Source organism: Cololabis saira, chromosome 14, assembly GCF_033807715.1.
Source record: "Cololabis saira isolate AMF1-May2022 chromosome 14, fColSai1.1, whole genome shotgun sequence".
Lineage (NCBI taxonomy): Eukaryota > Metazoa > Chordata > Actinopteri > Beloniformes > Belonidae > Cololabis > Cololabis saira.
In genome coordinates this window covers 9182254-9204913 of record NC_084600.1, presented here as the reverse complement: position 1 = coordinate 9204913, position 22660 = coordinate 9182254, and the positions used below count along the sequence as shown (strand labels likewise).

Here is a 22660-nt window from a genome sequence, read left to right as displayed (position 1 = left end):
ACGCCCACCTTCACGTTGATGCCTTTGTTTGTCTGACTGATGCTGGAGATGGAGGAGGGCGGGGCCTGGCCCGAGCCCGGGGTGGAGCCGGGGTTGTGGGGGGAATCCAGAAGGCTCTCCTGGGACCTCCGGACGTCAGACAGACTGCACAGCAGATCCGTGCCTCCCCCTCCCCCTACGATGTCTCTGTCTCTGTCCCTGTCCGTCTCCCGGCCCACCAGGCCCAGCCCCAGCCCCAGCCCCAGCTCTGATCCGTTCAGGGACCCGGCCACGTGGCCCTCCTCCCCGATGCCCGAGTCCGTGTGGGGGAGGCCGGCCCGCGGGGAGTCGTCCACCGGCGTGGGGGTCTGTTTGTCAGAGTAGGCGTTGGACGGGTGCTCTGGAGGGACGAGGGACAAATCAGGGATTATATGGGATATCTTTTAAAACACAATGTGGTATCATTTTTTGTTTATTGATTTTCTCTCAAATAACCAACATACAAAACATTCATAACAACAAGCCCAAAAACAATCCCCTCCCACAAGGTCCTCAGTAAAAGTACTCGACAGAAAATATGTGAATACATAAAATAAACAGTAATAATAATCAAAAGTAAAGAATAAAAGAAAATAAAATGACTTAATTCAAGGGAAAAAAGGAAGAAAAAAACGATGCAGGCATAAATACATATATACCGTATTTTCTGGACTATAAGCCGCTACTTTTTTCATAGGTTTTCAACCATGCAGCTTATACAAAGGCAGCTATTCTGTGGATTTTTCTTCCACCACTCGGGGCGCTCTAACCGGAATTAGAATCAAAACTAAGACTAAATAAATGCAAAGAAGAATACGCTACTTCTTCTTTAGCAGATAGAAGTAGGTAGAAGCAGATTTCAAACAGATAAATAGATAAATAAATACCGGTTATTTTCTCTTGGTTCTGTCCCGTTTTAATCAGCAAAGTTGCTGCTGTGTTAAAAGGATCTATTTAGGTACATACATGTACATCATTTACAGTTCAAAATCATTCTGTACATGTAGTAAATATCTAATCTGACAACATATATGCGGCTTGCATATCTTTTTTTTTTAAATAGAGTGGATGCGGCTTATATTCAAGTGCGGCTTATAGTCCAGAAAATACAGTACATATAATACAATACATTTGTCAATTGCAATTACAATTAGCCCATTTCCTGTATAAGAACAGCAAAGTCACAAGAAAAGGGGCATTGAAAATAAACTGTCATCTAATCTTTGTTCATGAGAATCATTGGGCAGATTGTCCATAAAATGTAAGAAGGGTGACCACATGTCATTAAATTATTCAACTTTAGCTCTAAGAATGTATGTTAGTTTTTCTAATACTAGGTCTCTAATACTACTCTTTTACCCAGAATTAGGACTCTGAACATCCTTCCACTTCAAGGTTATTACTGTTTTGACTTGTAACAAACCAAAACCTATGAGCTTTCTTTTCTTTGCATTTACACCAAAGTCTTCAGGGTTTATATGTAATCTAGGTTCAAAAGGAATTGTACACTCTGTTAATCTTGAAATCAGGCAAAGGGTATCTTTCCAAAATTCCTGGAGTTTCTTACATTCCCATATACAATGAAGCAAAGTGCCTCTTTCTATGTTACACTTAGGACAATTGTCTGGAACGTTGGGATTAAAATGATTCTAAAGAGCCATTTGTATTGCAGTAATCTGCCTCTTGTGTTAATACTCTGGGTCTGGGCTAGACGACAGGCCTTCTCCCATTCTTCTGTGGATATATCTAGCTGTAGATCATTCCTCCAAGAGCATAAATAAGAATGGGAACTTCCCTGCGAACTATTCAAAAGTATGTTATATAGCTTTGATAATTGGCCCCTGCCCTGTAAATGGTTAACTGTAAATTGTTCAATAACAGATCAACGTGGTATAATTACGCAAATATAATATCTGCATTAAATAGCTTGTCAAGAAATTATACCACATTATGTCTGTCTTTAAAGATTCAATTTTGCCATTTCTCCTTTCTTGTAATCTCTCATGTTTCAGCCAAGTATCAGTCATCTTTTTTCTTTCTTCACTTTTCCCAATGACTTCCTATTTTTGATGAATATGTTGTTGTTTGCCTGTAATCTGTTTTGACTGAACCAACTCAGCAGTGTCTCATCAGCGAGTCGCCGCTAACGGAGTGGAAGCAACACAGATCATAAGAAAAAGCGGATTACCTGTGCTGGTGGGGGAGTTGATCTCGTGGCGGATGCTTCTCCCTGATAGGCTCGTAGATCTGCCAATCTCTCTCTGAGGCTCCAAAATGTCTCGGTACTTAGACACCATGAGAACGGAGATGAAGTAAACAACTGCCAGCGCTAGAAACTGGGCCTGCTTACTGTCATCCTGCAGCAAAGGGACAGGAGAACAGTTTTTATTTCTTTTTTGGACAATTGTATATGTACGAAAGAGTATTAGGGCCAGGCAAGAGAAAAAACATTTGAGAGTGGAAGATTTTTTTTATTTTGCACTGACGAAATGTCGAGAAAAAAGTTGAAATGTCGTGAATAAAGTCGAAATTTCGCCTTTTTTCTCAACATTTCAACTTTTTTCTTAAAAATTTAGATTTTTTCTCGACATTTCCTCTTTTTCTCGACATTTCGACTTTTTTCTCAACATTTCGTCTTTTTTCTCTGCATTTCAACTTTTTTCTCAACTTTTTAACTTTTTTCTCAACATTTCGACTTTTTTCTCGAAATTCTACTTCGACATTAATCTCGACTTTTCGACTTTTTTCTCGACATTTCGACTTTTTTAAGTGCATAATGAAAAAAAAATCTTTCTCCTCTAAAATATTATTCTTATTTTTCTCCTGCCTGGCCCTAATAATCTTCCGTATATATGAGACCAAAGAAGAACTGTATCTAAAAAAAAACACTTACAACATCTCTGAAAACCACAGCTCGCAGACGATTGATGTCGACATCCTGCAGGAGTCTGTCTGGATCCTGCTGAGGGCAGAAGAGACATGATCAAAGGTGCTGCATGTTTCTCTGTCCGACTGTAAATTGCCAGAGTTGCGAGCCGTGTGTGTGATTTGCGACCCGTGTGTGTGATGTGTTTGTGGTACCTTGCTGGCGGAGGAGGCACTGTGGAGGCTGTCCTGGGACTTGCTGCTGGTTAATGACGACTTACACGTACGATCTCTCTGTCTCTGCCGGCACTCCAGGCAGTTCCTCACTGCTACGCAGCAAACTGGGGGACACACAAACACATTAGTGTCATGGAGCGGCTAGGGCTTGCAAATTCACAGTTACTCAGCCTTAAAGGAAAACAACGGAAAGGAAAACAACCACATAAAAAGGACTCTCTTGCTCTCTTGCACCAAGGCGGAGGCGCAGCTTCCACGGGAGCCGCAGATGATCTACAGGTTAGAATGCTCATGAATGTGGTCGAAAACGCAGATCTTCGGTTATGTGTGGAATTTTTTTTTTTTTAAAACGATGTAATGTGGATGCAAATTTTTTTATAAACGGAGGGGGGAAATATTCGTTTTTAAAAATACCCGGCTACGTGTGGACGGGGTCTTTGTTTAGCTTCCGGCTTTTCCAGTCACAGTGAATCAAAGAGATTAGGACAACTATTGTGCAAAAAAGAGCTCCCCCCCCCAAAAAAAGGTCAGGCTGGTCTTTGGCCTTAGATGAAGCACTCTGGTTCCCTTCGAGTTGACCTTTTTAATCGTTGACAGAAACTTGATCAAACAGTGAAAAAGGAGCCAAAAGCCATTTCCAAAGCTGCATACTACATACTGCATACTACAAATGACATACTGCATACTGCGCATACAAAATTCCCAGCAGTCATTGTCAGTAAACAGTATGCCACTTTAATAGCAACACTGCACTGTACTCAGAAAGTGGTCACGTGACCACTGTGACTGGTTCTGCTGCAGCGGCCGACAGCATTATGGGATGCCGTATGCAAGACTAGACATCTGCACAGCCATTTTTAAAAAATGGGTTCATTTTCTTCATACAGACTGTTGACTCTGCTATTACTAGCTGTCTAAATACTATGCCCCTAATTTTAGTCAAATTCATGTGAACTAATAGAATCCTTACGTAATGCTATCTGATGGTTTATTCAGGTAATTATAAAACCTTAAAAATGTCATTTTTACATTTAGAAAGCATAAGGACATCAGATATTTGGTGTATTTGTGTCTTTTGATCCCTGATTCGAGGAGGAGGAACTTCCATTGTCTTTAAGTGTACGGTGTATTGTGAAATTCTTGCCTATTTTGAGGCGTCTTCAGTGTGAAGAGTTTCATTGCTCTGGAAAGTAAAGTAGGTCAGACCGTAGGTCAAATATGAAATCAGAGGACGACTCTGACCCCATCTATGCCGTGCACTTGTTAAGGGTTGGGGTTATCCGTTAAAGCCCAGATTCAGTGCGTTCAGATCCTTGTCTGCCGAGACCGGGGGTCGGCAACCCCCACCCACGCTTTTTCAAAAGGTTTGAAAATGGAAATAGATGGGGGAGGGAAATATAATTTTTGTTTTAATGTGCTTTCTTTCTCAGGTTGTGACTGAGGTAACAAAGATGTTTCACACATGTTTTAATCCATGACATAAGTGTTTTTAGCAATAATGTGCAAAAATGGCCTAATTCTAGCTTGCAAAATTAAATGAAACAAAAGTAAACCTTTGAGCTTTGAGAAACCGGACAGTAAACTGTGTAACATTGCACATTCAGTGCCACGTGACTATTGCTGCTAATATTAGCCGTCAGCTGCGGTCTCACGTCAGCGAGGTAATGAAGGTGTGAGTCTGTCTAACCACAGAGCCAGACATGTGCGTTTGCCAGGTACTGAATGTGTTTTAGCACACACCGAGGCGGAGGCACTGCCTCATCAGCCCTCCTGACGACATGTTCTTCTCCGCTTCGATCTCGCTGAAGTTCAGGGAGCTGGCGAACACCAGCACGTCCACCATAGCCATGAGACGGGACAGGAAGGTGACCGCCGTCTCTGAGGACATCCCCTGCGTGGCCTCGATGTTCTCCAACTCCGTCTGGGGACAGGAAAGAAACAAAAAAAAGCACGACCTTGACAGTTATTCAATGAACCCAAACATGGAAATACAATCAACTGGTGGCTCTCGCTGTGGTTTAGGTGAGGTGGTGAAAACCTGGAGTATCCTTCTGTTTTTGGAAGGAATGAACCTTTAGGATGTGTCGATGTGACACCAAACAGTCACAGCTGTTTGAGCCGACCTTCAGCATCATGCTGCTGCGTTAGAGGATGGAGTCTGGTGCAGAGGTGGAGAATCCAGGTGCCAGAAAGTCAAAATCCAGTCCAGCAGTTGTTCCAACCAAATACTAAGGCCCAATCCCAATACACCCCCTACTTTCAACCACTAGCCCTAAAAATTAAGCCACAGGCGTAGGGTTCTTGTAATGTTCCCTAGGGATTGGGACACCACTTGCTACGTCACTGCGTGGTTTACGTTCGGGTACGTAAGCGACTGCGTAGTTACGTTTGCACAAACGTCACACCATATCAGGAAGCCCAGAGATAAAAGCTGTTTTAATTTCTGCTGTAGCGCTGTTAATATGCCACTTTATTAAGTTTTAATATTTTTTCAGGCGTAAAAGTAACTGTTAAGATCCCCAACCTGGGCTCAGTTTATCCGGAACCATAAATCAGCCTTTATTCTGGCGACATGTGAAGATACAACGCAACAACGAGCAAGCAAGTGATTATGTACATTCACTGAGTGAATATTATGAAAGTAAAATATATATTTCTCGCTTGAAATTTAATCAAAACGCATTTTTATGCAGAAACTAACTCAAAATATTGATTTTTTTCACTAAAAATGACAAATGTCCACCATGTTTTTTGTTTGATTCAGTCTGCAAATGACGTAATTTCTGGGGAATTTTTCTGGCCCTCAGTCAGCTAGTGTGCATCTGAAATCCCTCGCTGTGAAGGGCTAGATTCCTACCCCCTACCCCTCGTTATGCCCACTACCCCTAGATGCAAAGAGGAATTGGGACACCACTACCCTCACGGGAACGCGCAAAATTTAGGGGTAGGACTGAAAAGTAGGACTAGGGGGGGATTGGGACTGGCCTTAAACCAGCTCCTCTGCAGGTAAATGGTAGGTCCTTAGTGAAAACCCCTGTTCTAAATGTACAGGCTGATCCAGAAACACAGCATGGTTTTTACTTTATGGCATTTGGATTAAACACCTCTGCAAAAAACAACCAATTCCCATGTTGCAAACAGCAGAAATTGCTGTAGCACTGTCTTCACATGAGGGTTGGAACAACTGCTGGACAGGATTTTTACTTTGTTGCACTTGGATTCTCCACCTCTGGTCTGGTGACATGAGGGGCTGGACACAACACACAGGAAAGCAGCCTGACGACCGGAGGTGACACTGGGAACACTGGGACTGTGGCTACCGGTCGTGGTACAGACACACAAAAAAGCTCGTCCTGAATCAACCCAGTTCATTCACAACTAAACAAAGTCCCCTTTACTCAAATACCAAACATAAATCAATCTGAAAGCATAGTGTAGCACGGGTTTACACTGAGTGTGTGGTTTGCTGTGTCACAGCTTCATCAGGCAGGATGTGCTGGGCTGTGAGGAGCCAATAAACGTATTTGAAGGCTCGTCAGAGGAAAGTGTGCACAAAGAAACAACTAGTGGGGAACAACAGACACACAGGGTGAGAACAGCAGGGCTGGGGTTGGTGCTCTTAGCTCTTCTGGTGATGATGAGAGAGTCTCAGGCTCCGTACGCACCTCCACCCCTGCGCCTCCTCCCCCAGGAACAGGGGTCACCTCCTCTCCCTGTGAGCCCCTCAGGGGCCCGGCTCCTCCTGCCTTCTTTAGTGTCGATACAAATGGGACATTCTTAGCAGATGCAAACCCCCACCACTTTTGGAAAACACTTTCTTTTCCCTTTTTCACATCATGTAACTGACGCTGGATCCGTTTTGTAAAATCAAATAATCATTTTCCTCTGCTTTTTCTTTATTTTTATTATTATTATTATTATTAATTATCATTATTATTATAATATTATTATGATTATTAATCCACCCCTGGAGATTTTGCACTGTTCTCCTTCCTCCAAAATATGTCAGGATATTACACACACTCAGAAATAAATATAACAAGTATAATGTGGAAATCTGATTAACAGCATAGAAGCACAACAAGGTGAAACACTATGGATGTCAGACAGGCAAGGGTTATGGTAGTTGCAATGGTGAATAAACCAAAATAAAATGTTAGTTGAATAGAAAAAGAGGAAGAAACAGCAACTTACAGCGTTGGCATTACTCTTAGAACTCTGTACATGCAGAACAGACAAAAACAGACAAGAAAATACACAATACATGTAACACAGAGAGGAAAAAGATTACAAAGTATAGATGGTTAAAATAAATCGGAGTTCCAACTATCAAATTAAATTGACTGTTAATTGAAAGGGGTTAGAAGAAAGTTGAAACAAAAGTTGAAAAAAACGGTGTTAGATTTAAGTTAAAAGTATGTCGTTATTGATGAGAGGAATCCAGGAGTTCTCAGAAGTTTAATTCACAAATGCTTATATTTTTATAGTTTAAACAGTTAAACTTACTGATGACAACATTGTAGGCGGATAGAAAGCTTACAGACACAGACAGTTAAAGGGTGTGAGGTGAACCGTGGTGTGAGCAGAGAGGAGAGCCCGGTAAAGAGCTGCAGCTCTCCCTCCGGCCACCGGGGGGCGCTGCACAGCCACTTACAGAGGGGGAGGTGGCGGCCGACAGCAGGGGCAGGATGCCTCCACAGGCGATGATGATGTTGTCCACCATCTGGGAGATGAGATGGATGGTGTTGTGGACGAAGATGATGTTTTCATTGCTGTTTACGAAGTCCATCACTGACTTGGTGGAGTGGCTGCAAAACAACAACAGAGGTTTGAGAGAACGCTCGTCACCCGGCCGTGTGGCCGAGCTGCAGCAGCCGGACCCGGGATTCACACTGGAAGGGGCGTCAAAGGCAGTACTGGAGTTGAGGGGGGATGAGGGGGGATGCCATCCCCCCTGAAATAAAAACGGTCCAAATCCTCCCCCCTGTAAAACTGCCATCCCCCCTTTCCATCCCTTATGTCATTTCATCCATGAATGTGGTTTTACTGCTATTTCAACATTTAGAGTCATCACCAGAAAAATAACACCAGAAAAATAACTTGTTTCAAGTAAATTTTCACTTGAAATAAGTAGAAAAATCTGTCAGTGGGACAAGATTTATCTTCTCATTACAAGCAAAAAAAATCTTGATTTTTCTACTTATTTTAAGTGAAAATCTACTTGAAACAGGTGAAAATTGATGTTTTTTCCAGTGATGAGTCTTGTTTTAAGTGTAATAAGATTTTTTTTTACTAAAATGAGACATTTTAACTAGAAATAGGACAAATATTCCTATTTTGAGTTTTTGCAGTGATCCATTTTACTTATCCTGTGAAGGACAGTCATATTGATAAGTTCATTCCTGCAGTATTTCTGCAGGTGTTTTGGTCAGTGCTATTATTTGTAATATATTATATCATTTATAATCAGCACAAATTATCTGTTCCCATATGATAAAATCCACCATCCCCCCTGATATTTTTTTTACAACTCGAGTACTGGTCATAGGAGTCCGGTTGCCATTCATCTTATATGAAAGCACGCTGCGAGAGGCGTCCGAGGCGTCGGGAGCATCAATTTGAAGTTGAAAAATCTCAACTTTATGTAAATGAGCAGCGGCGACGCCGAGGCAGCGTCCAATCACAGACCAGGATTCCCGAAGCGAGAAGCCTCAATGCAGATTGTACTTTCATGTACACACAAACGTACACTCATTCACATACGTACAGGAGCAGAGCTGTGCACTAACAAACTTATTATCCTTCCATCCATCCATTATCTATACCTGCTCTATCCCTTGCGGGGTCACGGGGGTCTGCTGGAGCCTATCCCAGCTCATTTCAGGTGAGAGGCAGGAGTTACACCCTGGACAGGTCACCAGTCCATCACAGGGCCACATATAAACACACAAACCATGCTCACAACCACACTCACACCTACGGGCAATTTAGAATCACCAATTAACCTAATATGCAAGTTTTTGGACTGTGGGAGGAAGCCGGGGTACCCGGAGAGAACCGACACAAACTTTTTATATCAGGAATTAATATATTTCATCCAGCAAACTGACATTTTTGCTGATTTGACTGCCGTTTTTACCTGAACTGCTCATGTGAAACACGTAACTGATGGGTGAGGAGCTGGATGGTCCCAACGATTTTATTTGCTACATCGATCCAACGCAAAATAATTAAAAACCGTGGTTATTTATCACAAAACACAGTTTAAACAATCAGTGCGTTAACATGGGAAGTTTGATTCCTTTTTAACTCAGAATTAAAATTAAATCCGATTTAAAATGATTTAAAATTACTATGTAAACACCTAATTACGAATTCCGAATTAAACTTAATTCTGAAGTAAGTGGCTGGTTTATTTCGATTTTAAATCCGAATAGAATACTGTAATTCCGCGATCATGTAAACACTCATTCCTCTTTAAATTAATTCTGGTCTTTCTTTCTGTGCTGTTCCCTCGCCCGTCTGTCTCCATGACGCTTATATTCCATGCTGGGCTGGTTTTCCAAACAAAGTTTCAAGATGGCAGCACGCAGTAAACGCTAGTCAAGAGCAGAGACCATTTATTTAATAAATAGCTTGGAGGACCTGGAAATAATATAATGGCAGGTGGCAGGAAACATAAAAAAGCGGCTAAGTTTGTTTTTCTTCCGGTAGTTTAACTTCCGGTCCGCCCCCCTATCCAATCAGAACCTTCCCAACCCCCAGACCTGTAGAGGAATTGGATAAAGCCGATCAAACGTGTTTTCCATGTAAACCTCAATTCAGAATTACTATTTCCATGTAAACTCGAAGGAAAATAGTTTAATTCAGAATTATTTAATTCTGAATTCGATATTAAAAAACATCATGTAACCGTGGCCAATATGACCAAATCCGCTCCGACCCGGTGTGTCTGTGTTCACCGCAGACAGACTGCAGCTTCACCGGGAATAACTATGCGGAAATAACGCCGAAATATAAAGAAAGCTTCCCAAAGTGCTATCCATGGTGAAATAGGAAACGGAAGATGTGCAGCTTTATATAGATATATGTAGGCTATATGCACTTTGTTCCCTCCAGTTCTGCAGCGCAGCTTGAAAGCCCCGCCCACTGCAGGCATCGACAGGCGCGATGCCGGCATCCCGAGCCCCAACAGGCAACTTTTGACGCTTTCAGTGTGAATCCAGCATTACTCACCTCCTCCAGACGTGCACGTCGGTCTCCAGGGCGAACAGCAGGTCCGTGAGCAGCCGCTGGTGCATGGGAGACCACTTGAACTCTGGGATGCGGAACATGGTGGTGCGCGGGCCGGGGCTGAACTGGCGCCGCTGCTCTTCTGTCATGGGCATGCCCCTGAAACCCAGGTCCACACGCAGGTCCCGCTCCAGCTGGGCCGCCGTGCGGCCGTGCAGCGCCTGCAAAGAGGAGGACAACCAGACAACCAGCGGGTCAGCCCAGCCAGGGCCACAGGTCCAATGAGAGGCTATTATACACATATCTTTATTGAGTTCTCAGTATTACAAATAGAACATCTTAGCCATATATACAACCACTCATTGATAAAAAAGACAAAAACAAACAAAAATAATACATATCACATAATCAAGGGGGGGGGGGGGGGGGGGGGGGTCAGTGCAGGCACAGAGAGTCCCTTATTGAAATAGTCCATGAATGGCTGCCAAATATAAAACTTTCAAGCCAGTGTTTATGTGTTTGAACCTTTATGCTCTTCCAATTGCGAAGAATTAATTTTGTAGTGTAAGTAGTGTAACGAAAGCAGCCACATCTGCTTGAATTGTTGAAAGTGTAATTCCTTCGGATGAGGTACCAAATATTGCCATAGTTGGGACTGATCTTTTTCTTAAAAACATGAGAGATGGTGTCAAAGATAGACGGCCAGAAGGAGCTCGACCTCGAGCAGGACCAGAACATGTGGCTGAGGGCAGCTGAGGTCTGGTGACATCTTTCACATATTGTTTGGATTTAGGTCCAATGACAGTCTAAACCAGAACCAGACACTTATGGCGCTTTCCCACTAGTACCTACTCAGCCCGACTCGACTCAACTCAGTTTGGTTCTTTTCCACTAGGGGTCTAACGTGCCGAGTTGATACTTTTTCTGTATCTATTCTGCCGAGGTTCTAAGCGGCTGAGTCAGCTGTATCTGACATCATCACACTACAGGCCGAGAATTAAAAAGGGATGTAGATGGGCGATAAGGAACGACCAGATCCACCAGGAGCTCTGTCTCTTCATAGCTGCTCACGGCTCCAGATGACTTTTCAGCAGCGCCGAGATAAACAAACAAAAAAATTAAAAAGCGGCGCCGCTTGAAGCTTCTCTCTATCTCATTTTTAACTTGATATCGAGAGCAAGCCACAGACCCAGCAGCACATCTATCATCTCCTCCAGGTTCTACATCTTTAGTTTTGTTGTCTTCTCCGTTTAGATCACACAATCATATACGTCACAGCAGCTTCACTCCAACCTCCTGCACTGCAAAAACTCAAAATCTTACCAGGAATATTTGTCTTATTTCTAGTTAAACTGTCTCATTTTTAGTCAAAACATCTCATTACACTTAAAACAAGAGTCATTACCAGAAAAATAACTTGTTATTTGACATTTTTCACCTGTTTCAAGTACATTTTCACTTGAAATAAGTAGAAAAATCTGCCAGTGGAACAAGATTTATCTTCTCATTACAAGCAAAAAAATCTTGTTCCACTGGCAGATTTTTCTACTTATTTTAAGTAAAAATCTACTTGAAACAGGTGAAAATTGTTGTTTTTTCCAGTGATGACTCTTGTTTTAAGTGTAATGAGATTTTTTTTGACTAAAATGAGACATTTTAACTAGAAATAAGACAAATATTCTTGTTAAGATTTTGAGTTTTTGCAGTGTACTTCTGCTCCAGGTGCTGAATTGTTATGGAAAAGAAACCAGGCCGAGTTGAGATGAGTAGAGCCGAGTAGGTACTGGTGGAAAAGCGCCATTCCAAAACCCCCTAAACTCACCTGAGTAGTGGTGGTGGTCTGGATCTTCCTTATATCCTTGTCTTTCCCATCGTCCGACCTCTCCGTATCAGACGTGGTGCTGGCGGTGTCTCCCCCCGTCTTCAGGCCCGAGCACTCTCCCTCCGCCCCGGCTGCCCCCTCTCCGTCCGGGAAGTCTGGCCGGGGGGCTCCCTGGATCTGGATCTGGCTCTCGGCCTCGGCGATGGAGCTGATATCTGCCAGAGGACTCTGGATCTTGAAGGGTCCGTCCTCAGGAAGCTCCCCGGGAGCGTGGCTCTGGGCCTGTGTGAGGTCCGAGCCGCAGCCGGTCATGTGGGCCAGCAGGCTGAGGTCGTCGCTGGCGCTGCTGGTGCTGCTGGTGTGAGGCGGGACCGGCACCGGGCCTGCTGGACTGGGCTGCTCCGGACTGGGCAGCACCAGCGGGTCTGTGGCTGCCAGAGCTGGAAGCAGCTTCTCATCAACCTGCAGATTGATAGGTGATGAAAAGCAGAGTCCCATTAGAACGGTAACCCTTTCTTTTACAGTACAGTAATAACCAGGTAATACCATGGTAATTACACAGTAATTACCTAGTAGTACCTTCTATTTACAAGGTAATTACATGGTAACTACCGGGTAATTTACCCAGTAAGTACTAGGTAATTATTACGTATTTTCTTGTACCATGTAATTATGTGTATTTACCATGTAATAACACAATATAACTAAACAAAATACCTGGTTGTTTAAACTAAACATTACTAGGTAATTACAAAGACATTAGATGGGAACTATGAGGGAAATTACAGGTATTTACTAGGTTAATAATGGTAACTACCAGTCAATTTACCATGTAATTACTCTGAAATTACATGAATTATTTCTAAGTAAGTACCAGGTAATTACTAAGTATTTTTCTACAAACTACCAGGAGATTATAACCTATATTTGAGGTAGTTACCAGCTAATTACACTTCAATGACCATGTAGTTACCTTGTATTTACTATACATTTCATGGATAACTACCGGGTATTTACCCATTCATTATTGATTTATGTATTATCAATGGATTGGTGCATGTACCCCCGAGGGTGTAAATGACTCTATTGACCTTGTAATTAACCTGATAGTTACCATGTTTTACCTGGCAATTGGCAGGTACTTACCTTGTAGTTACTTGCCCAGTAATTCTATTTCCTAAGTATTTACCCAATAAGTACAGAAATCTTTACCTGGCTTTTACTCAGTAATTAAAGTGAAACTGGACTGTAAAAGAAAGCGTGTGTTGTTTCCATAATATTACCTGGTACTTCCTCATTAAGTACAGAAATAATTACCTGATATTTACCCATTAATTAAAGTGAAACTGGACTGTAAAAGAAAGCGTGTGTTTTTTCCATAATATTACCTGGTAATTGTAGATTATAATTATAAAGATTTGAACAATTGGCAAAACGTCTGATAATTACCTCCCCTTACCCTAAAGTTAATTAAGGCTAAAAATAATCAGTCCACAACAATAAAATATAACAACAATAAAAACATTACAAGAAATAAATAAAACAAATACCTCTAAAAAATGTTAATCAGAATAAAAGTATAAAATGTGATGCTACATAAAAGCCAGACCAAAGAGATGAGTTTTTAGTCTACGTTTAAAAATGTCCACATTTCCAGCTCCTCTCAGATCCTCCTGCAGGCTGTTCCACAGTTTTGCACTGCAAAAACTCAAAATCTTAACAAGAATATTTGTCTTATTTCTAGTTAAAATGTCTTTTAGTCTTTTAGTTTTAGTCAAAAAAGATATCATTATACTTAAAACAAGACCCATCACTGGAAAAAAAAAAAAACAATTTTCACCTGTTTCAAGTAGATTTTCACTTAAAATAAGTAGAAAATCTGCCAAGATTTTTTTGCTTTTAATGAGAAGATAAATCTTGTCCCACTGTTATTTTTCTGACTCTTGTTTTAAGTGTAATGAGATGTTTTGACTAAAAATTAGACATTTTAACTAGAAATAAGACAAATATTCCTGGTAAGATTTTGAGTTTTTGCAGTGTGGAGCATAGTGGCTAAAAGCAGCATCACCAAATGTTTTAGTTCTACTCTGTGGAACAGCTAAAAAGGAAGAGCCAGGGGATCTGAGTTCCTTCCTGGTTCATAGAATAAAAATGAAATGAATGAAAATGAATAATGAATGAGCAACAGCAAAATCTGGTCCTACCTTGCTGAAGAGAAAGCCGTTGTTACTGGGAACGCTGTCTTTCTCATCAGCCAGCGTGATGAGGGGCCCCATGTTCCCGTCGTCCTCCAGGCTGACTCCTGCCAGGCCCAGGCCGGTTCCCAGGCCGGTTCCCAGGCCGGTTCCCAGTCCCACCCCTGGGCCCGGCGCGTCGTCTTTAGGCGGCAGATTCCCGTTGAGGTTCTGCACCACAGAGCAGTAAGCGCTGTCCAGGAGGGAGTCCACCTCCACCAAGGGTCCGTTCTCTATCCCCACCCCCCCTCCTACACCGCCCCCGCCCACGCCGCCGCTCAGGCCTTCTGGAGACAGGTCCAGGTCGTCCAGCTTCACCTCCGTGGCCTCCACCTTCTCGGCCTTGATGTCCACCAGCAGGTCGTGCACCTCCACCCGGACCCCCGGGCCCACGCTCTGCTCCCCGGGGGCCAGGGCTTCTCCGTTCGGCCGCTTCACCGCGCCCTCCGCCAGGAGGTTACGCGAGTCTCCGCCGGCCCCTTCGCTGTACTCGGCCTCGCTCTCAGGCGTCTGTGTTTGGGAGTTGTCGTCAATTTCCAGGTTGCCGTTGACGACGGGGGCGGGCGCGGCCGACAGACCGGAGATGGTGGACACGGATCCTTTCTTTCCCTTCTTCATGTTCTCCTCCTCCTGACGCTGATACTCTTCGTACATCTTGGCCAGGTACTCCTTGTGGGCCTCGTAGGTCACCTGTGGTTAGTTAGGTAGTGGGGTTAATTAGCAGACCAACAGCAGTGCTTGATGAGCAATTTTGACACTATTTTTATATATAAAATCTTTCATGGCCAGTAGGGGTGTAAAAATATATCACAACATTTTGTGATACAAAAACGTCACGATACGTGTCGTGGAGGTGACAAACTGTAGCGCGATATTGGGTTATTAATATGATTATATTGTGTTTACTAGTAACATCCTATTGGTGCAGTGGGATCACGTGACGACCTCGACCCGCGGACCAAAATTTTGAGCTCTGAACTTTTACTTCAAAGCTGAGCATGAATCAATCTTTTTTATGATGTAAAGATTGTGTCGTCCCCAAAGGTGTGAGGATGAAACGATAACGGGTTCACCTTACGGCCTCAGGCTGGAGCAGGTGAAGCTCTGAGCTCTGGCAGGAGATCAATAACAGTTATGTTGCATTTGGAGTTTGGGACTTTTCATAGTTTATTTATTTACTTTTATTTATTTATTCAATTTTAGTTGTTAAATTTCTGGAAAAGAAAAAAGTCAAGTCATACATGAGAGAAACTATTCAGTTTGTGGCTAAATATTTGTACTTGTATGAAACTGAAGATGCAGAATGCAAACCTGACATTTACTTTTAGTTCAGTTTGTGGAAAATGGTTGGCCTGGCTTTCTCTTTAAAACTTAAACAGTTATAAAGCATTACAAACTGGAACAATAGGGCAAATGCACAGTATTGTTTTGTATTTTGTGTCTTTCAAATAAAAGACAATTTTTTTCCAGTCACATTCAACATTCAAGGTTGTTAAAAAAAATACTGCTATAATATCGTATCGTTATCGTGACCTCAATATATGGAATATGGAAATTTCCCCTCTGGGGGACTATTAAAGGATTTCTTATCTTATCTTATCTTAATATCGTGTATCGTACCGTATCGCGAGATTAGTGCCAGGCACCCCCACTACAAGAATTTGTGAAAATAAATTCAAACAGATGAACCAGAGCTGGAGTTAGAGGCGACTGTATAGTTCCTTTTAGAAAAAGTGCTTTTAGTCGAGCCACTTTTTCGGTTCGTGCCTCTCACACCTGGAATGCAACACCAAGCACGACACGTGAACTTCCCACTCTGACCTCTTTCACCAAACATTTTAAATCCTGGCTATTGGAGGAACAACACTGTTATCACAACCAGGCTTAAACTTGTGTAGTTTGTCTTAATGTTAATTATCTGTTTTAATTTTTACGTACCAGGGCAATGTGCAATGCAACACGCACTTTGTATGTCACACAACTTGGATACTCTCAGTACCATAATATTACCATCGATGGTATTTCATTATTGTAATATGCATTTTTTGCTCAAGTCACTTTAGACACAATCCATACTGCTTTTAAATGTGGCTAAATCTATTTTGCTACTATGTATGTTTTATGTTTGTTGTCTTGTTTGACTGTATTGTTTGACTGAATTGTTTTTATGTTTTCTGTGGGGACTGCGGGTGGAAACTAGCATTTCTGTTAAAATCCGGTGTATTTACGCTGCATAATGTAGTGTTCATTAACATGTATTGTCCCGTCTAAAATAAACTTTGACTGATGAAATGAGCAGAAGTGTCTCACCTTGGAGTGTGCGATGGACAGGGTGTCGACCCACACCCTCCACCCTCCCCATTCATACTTGATGGCATGGTAGAGTAGAATCCTGAAGATGTTGTACACCATCTCCGTGATTTTCTGCTCTTCTGGGTTTTTGGGGTTGATGTATCCGAGGGAAAACATCCAGTCCTGCCACACAGAGCACTGCAGCAAGCAGCTGGAACAAACACAAACGCTGGATAAGTTTCCACGCAGAACACAAGCTTCGTCTCAGACTTAAGTCATCAACTATGAAGAGCTGACTAAATGCGAGTAACGGTGTTGTGTGCTTTTACCGGCGGTTTTCGCGGCTGTTGCTGAAGAGTTTTATCATGTCGGTGAGGAAGAGCCTCCTGACTTCCATCAGCTCGGCACTGGGGCTGGAGTTCTTCAGCAGGGTGGCCACCACCTTCAGAATCACTGGGGGACGGGAAAAACAATATCCAGATGAAAGAGCAGACGAGGGAACAGTATGGAAAGATGTTAATAAGAAATAAAAGCGACGGGACGTAGATGAATAAGATGGGAGCAGTGATGGCCGTAAATCCAGGCTTTGTTCTTTGTTTGCTTGCCTTAAAATAACATTGTTATCTGCAGAGCACAGAGCTGCAGACGGTCGGAGAGAAGAAGGCTAAGCAACAGCACTTTTGCACTCACTGGGATTCTGGATCTTGATGGTGGAGTCGGGCTCGGGATGGGGCTTGTGAACCACCTGAGTGCAGACCTGCTCTGTCAGGATCTGTGCAGACGGATGTACAGACACCGTTAAAAACACTTTGACGGCTCAGAACACGCAAACCGACAGAGAGATGGCGCTTGTGAATGAGCTGCTGGTTTCCGTACCTCATACAGAGTGTTGTAGGTGGTGACGGAGACGGTGTTGGTGTGCATCATCAGCCGCTCTCCCAGCAGTGTGAACAGACTGTGAGTGTGCATGATCTCCACCTTTCTCCTGCGGAACAGGAACACGGATTAATAATAGCTTTGTGAGACTTCAGTCCAACGTTAGAAGGTGGCATCATTTTTTTTCTTACTATTTTATTTTCAGTTTTGCAATGTATACAAACATACAGGACTGTCTCAGAAAATTGTGATAAAGTCCTTTATTTTCTGTAATACAAAAATGTCATACATTCTGGATTCATTACAAATCAACTGAAATATTGCAAGCCTTTTATTATTTTAATATTGCTGATCATGGCTTACAGCTTAAGAAAACTCAAATATCCTATCTCAAAAAATTTGAATATTCTGGGAATCTTAATCTTAAACTGTAAACCATAATCAGCAATATTAAAATAATAAAAGGCTTGCAATATTTCAGTTGATTTGTAATGAATCCAGAATGTATGACATTTTTGTTTTTTTAATTGCATTACAGAAAATAAAGGACTTTATCACAATATTCTAATTTTCTGAGACAGTCCTGCGAACAGTATATACTGTACATAAAAAAAAAAGTCAGTGTGGAAAGTCAATACAAACAATTACATTAAGTACTTGGTGTAAGAGATGTATCAATATGGTCTAGATAAAGCTGCCAAATTTTCAAAAAGGTGTTATATCGTTTTCGGAGACAATATGTGATTTTTTCCAGGGGGATGCAATTATTCATCTCAAAAGACCAGCTGTGGATAAATAGAGGGGAATCAGATTTCCATAATACTGCAATGCACTTCTTGGCCACACAGAGAGCAACTTCCATGAATTTGAGTTGTGCACCGTTTAGACAACCACAAATACATTTAAAGTTCCCCAATAAACCCAGTTCAGGGTCCAGTGGAGACTAACTCATGTGATCCTGGTTAAAGTGCAGCAGATATCAGGCCAGAAAAGCCTCACTTTGGTACAGTACCAGGTACAATGCAGAACAGAACCAACTTCAGTGTCACATCTGAAGCATCTCTGACAGCTCAGATTTGAATGAGTGTAATTTTTCTGGGATAAGGTATAATTGATGTAGAATATTATAGTTAATCAGTCTATACCGGGCATTGATAGTAGTTGACAAGCTGTCTAGACATAAATCTGCCCAGAACTGTTCATCAATTGTAACATTAAGATCTGATTCCCATTTCATTCTAGACTTGGTTTTGAGCCCTCATTCATCAACAGGCGATACATTTTACAAATGAATGTATATGTGTTCCCCTCATAAAGAAATCTCTCAACATCATTCATGACAGGCAGAGTCGTTTCCGGACCCAGGTTAGCTCTCAGGAAGCATCTTAGCTGGAGATAACAGAAAAAGGTCTGATTGGACAAGTTGTATTTCCTCTGGCAGGAAATTTTGAACAATCGGACCAAAGACCAGAAGCAATACGAGAAATAAAGATGATCCATTACTAAAATCACAAAAGGAAGCAGCAGACAGCATTCCTGAGGATGCGAGTCCCTGACTTGAATCATTAAACTTGTCAATCAGTGAATTCTGTGTTTCTAAAAACCAACAACTTTCAACATGAGAGACTCAGAAATCAGGCTTAACCCATTTTTTATTGTTCAAATCCGACTAAATGAATTTCTGAGGCATCAAATGATTGCATGGTATCTGGAAATGAGCATACTCCTTGAAATTAACAATCAGATCCCATTATAGTTCTAAATTGTTTTTCTGGACATATTATCTAGATACTAAATGTATTCTCTTTTGATATAAATTCATAATTATGTTTCAGATACCGTCTCAAAAAGAAGAAATAGCATATTATACGTAACTGAGAGATGAGCTGCCTTCTCTCTATAGAAGAAATGTCACTGAACTCAAAGCAGTGAAATGAAGCCTCTGCCCACATGCAGCATAAAGCAAGATACAATAGGCTCAAGCCGTGATCCACCACCAACACCAGCATTATCAACAATGCAGCGCTTTCTTTCCTACAAGCAAGACTTTTAGGAGGCTGCACATTAGGCTTTCTTTTCTTCTTATACACCACTATGGGTGAGATGGCCATTACGAGTCCAAGAGAGAGGAGACTTCATCTCCTGAGGGTCATTATTTTACACATTTCCTCTTTCAAACCTTAAACAATATTTTATGTCCAAACCTATGAGCATCAGTTCTTTTTTTAGGGTCCTTAAAAAAACTTCTTTTTTTTTTATGTCTGCATATATATTAATGGTTAATACCATGTTGGTAAAACCCTAATGCATTTTTTATATATAATATATATCATATATATTTATTTTATTAATTTTATATATATATATATATATTTGATTATTTAATAATATAATTTAATATATAATATATATCATATATATATTTAGTTTATTAATACTAACTTATATATATAATATATATCACAATTTAGTGAATTAAATTTTTAATTTTTTTTATTTTATTAAATGTGAAGGGGAGGGGGGTCAGGGTTAGGGGTGACATCCGCTGCTAGTCTATAACGCGAAAAACACATGGAAACGTACGTATCTTTTATTATTTCCAAAACACGTGACAAAGTTATTTTTAAATTTTAAATGAATTTACTCTGCAAATCTTTTTTTTTTATATATATATATTCTTATACCGATTTTTTTCCCCATTTTATCACCCAGTGCTCCTACCTAAATGATGGTGAAATCATGATTTGTTGTGTTGTTGTTGTGTGAGCATGATTTGTTGTGTGTAAATGAAAGGTGTAAGGTAAGGTGGTGGGAGCAGATGTGAGGTTGGCGGGGGGTTGAGCAGGGCTCAGGTGCAACACGGTGGCCGGCTCTCGTGTTGTGCTGAGAGGTGAGCCAGTCACACGGGAGGAATAAATCCCCGGCCGTTCACGGCTGCTCATCAAGGCTCCAGCTCCCTACCAGTGTGTCGCTGTCACCGCGATTATTCCGCCTGGACGTGACGACGAGGCCATCGCTCTCTCACACACAAACAAACAGGCCTTTGAAGGCCCTGAGGGCGGCGATGCGCTTCTCTAATTCTCACTGATTATGTGGAGCCTCGCACCTCCTGCCATCTCCCCTCAATGATCTACATTTTTCCCCCTTTTTATTTTGGTCATTGCAGAAAAAAAAAAAAAAGGTTTCCTTTGAAAGAAAGATTCAAAGCGTATCCTGTCAATGTTGTTTGGTACCAGATTAGGCCTTGAAATAACCCGGATCTCAATATTCTTTTTAACGATGGCTCACCCCTTGAACACGTGACCTCGGCCTCTGGATCGACCCATTACTTACTTTCAAACATCATATCGAGTCCATCACAACTAAATTACATCCTAGGCATCCTTTACCCTTCAATAACTGACTACGTTTACATGCAGTCAAAATTCGGGTTAAGGTCAATATTCCGGTTACTGAAACATTGGGAATAATCTGTTCCCATGCGTGAGCAAACAGGGTTATCCCTGTATACATGGTAATTAATCATTTGGGATATCTGGATCAAACCACCGACGTATGGAGAACGTCATGATGCAATTCCCTTCATTTCCGCTTCTTCTTCCTGTATCCAAATCCAAAACAACAACAATAACAGCAGCACGGTGGATAATCGGACCCACTGGTACCGTTTTGTTTCTTGTCCCTGTAGTTCACCTTTTCCAGCGTCTTCCAGCTGAGCTTGATCTGGTCTGGCGTTCCTACAAATCCTGCTTTGCGCAACTTTTCGCTCACCTTTTTATAAATCTTCTATCCCGGTACTTTCTACCGTCTACAAATTCAGAAATGTTCATATCCTTCATTACATTTATGAAGTGATTAGTCTCCTCCTGGTCTTGCGTTTCTCCGTGTTTATAAGAACTTCCTAGACTCAAAAGACAGAGATTCGTTGTGAAAAGAACATGCACAGAAAACAAATTCCTGTTCCTTTTGATGGGGAAATCCCGTCAGGCGTTTACATGACCGAATATTCAGTTAGAAAAGGAGGAACCCAGGGTTTTTTTAAAAACTATGAGCAAATTCCGGTTATTCAAAGGGGTTATTGGTGTTTACATGGCCATGCAAAACCGGATTATTGCTAATATTCCGGTTAGAAAAGGGTTATTGATGCATGTAAACGTAGTCACTGTTTCTCTCTACAAACAAGGAAAATAATTGTCACACAACTGTTATTACTCATTTTAGATTATGCTGATGTTGTTTACCAGAACACTTATGAATCACATCTTCAACCCCTCAATGTCATTTACATCAGTCTCTGTAGATTTGTCTTACGGTGCCCATACCGACCTCACCACTGCTCCATGTATCAATCATTAAACCGAACTCACCACTGCTCCATGTATCAGTCACTAAACTGGTTTCCCTCGGCTCAGATTCAAATGTATCCACTTTAATTATCCATCTTACTTAAAACTATATTTGATTCCATATACATCCTCATATTCTCTCAGAAACACTCAGCAACTCTTCCTTTTTTGTTCCTTTGACATTTAAAGAAATTGGCAGACGTGCTTTTAAGTTCAAAGCCCCATCAGATTGGAACAACTTACCCATTAATATAAGAAAACTCAATTCATTACATCTCCCTAAAAACTCACTATTCTCCAATCTCAATAAACCGTGTAGTTGCCTCTAGTGGTATTGCCTTCTCATTTGTGTCTTTTTTTTTTATACATAATGTATCTATGTTTTCATATATTGTATAAAATTGATGATGACAATGACTGTTATTAATATTGTTGTTCCTGTTGTTATTACTGTGTTTATGCAGTATTTACTTGTGTTCTTCGGTGTGGTAGGTCTTGGTGACTGGTGTGTGGTGGGTTTGTGTGTGAGAGCCTTATGTGTTATGTATTATGTATTATGTTAGATTCAATTAGATTCAACTCTATTGTCATTGCACATGTCAAAAGTACAGGGCATATTTTAATATTGCTGATCATGGCTTACAGCTTAAGAAAACTCAAATATCCTATCTCAAAAAAATTGAATATTCTGGGAATCTTAGTCTTAAACTGTAAGCCATAATCAGCAATATTAAAAT

The 22660-nt window shown here is 41.4% G+C and overlaps 1 protein-coding gene across 21 annotated transcripts in view; it reads right to left on the bottom strand.

Moving 5' to 3' along the window:
- Positions 1 to 22660, bottom strand: part of LOC133459551 (neurobeachin-like) — a 174410-nt gene that overhangs the window by 46265 nt on the left and 105485 nt on the right. For 10 of the 21 annotated variants that reach the window (XM_061739594.1, XM_061739597.1, XM_061739598.1 and 7 more), the window contains exons 18-32: positions 17578 to 17686; positions 17392 to 17473; positions 17031 to 17154; positions 16720 to 16912; positions 14380 to 15099; positions 12176 to 12637; positions 10357 to 10574; positions 7775 to 7928; positions 7315 to 7338; positions 6786 to 6869; positions 4861 to 5041; positions 3100 to 3224; positions 2912 to 2980; positions 2207 to 2375; positions 9 to 379 (exon numbers count right to left, since the gene is read on the bottom strand). In XM_061739594.1, the coding sequence (XP_061595578.1) occupies positions 9 to 379; positions 2207 to 2375; positions 2912 to 2980; positions 3100 to 3224; positions 4861 to 5041; positions 6786 to 6869; positions 7315 to 7338; positions 7775 to 7928; positions 10357 to 10574; positions 12176 to 12637; positions 14380 to 15099; positions 16720 to 16912; positions 17031 to 17154; positions 17392 to 17473; positions 17578 to 17686 (3085 nt within the window). The remainder of the gene's footprint in view (positions 1 to 8; positions 380 to 2206; positions 2376 to 2911; positions 2981 to 3099; positions 3225 to 4860; positions 5042 to 6785; positions 6870 to 7314; positions 7339 to 7774; positions 7929 to 10356; positions 10575 to 12175; positions 12638 to 14379; positions 15100 to 16719; positions 16913 to 17030; positions 17155 to 17391; positions 17474 to 17577; positions 17687 to 22660) is intronic. The other 11 variants (XM_061739602.1, XM_061739614.1, XM_061739615.1 and 8 more) reach the window with 5 other exon arrangements.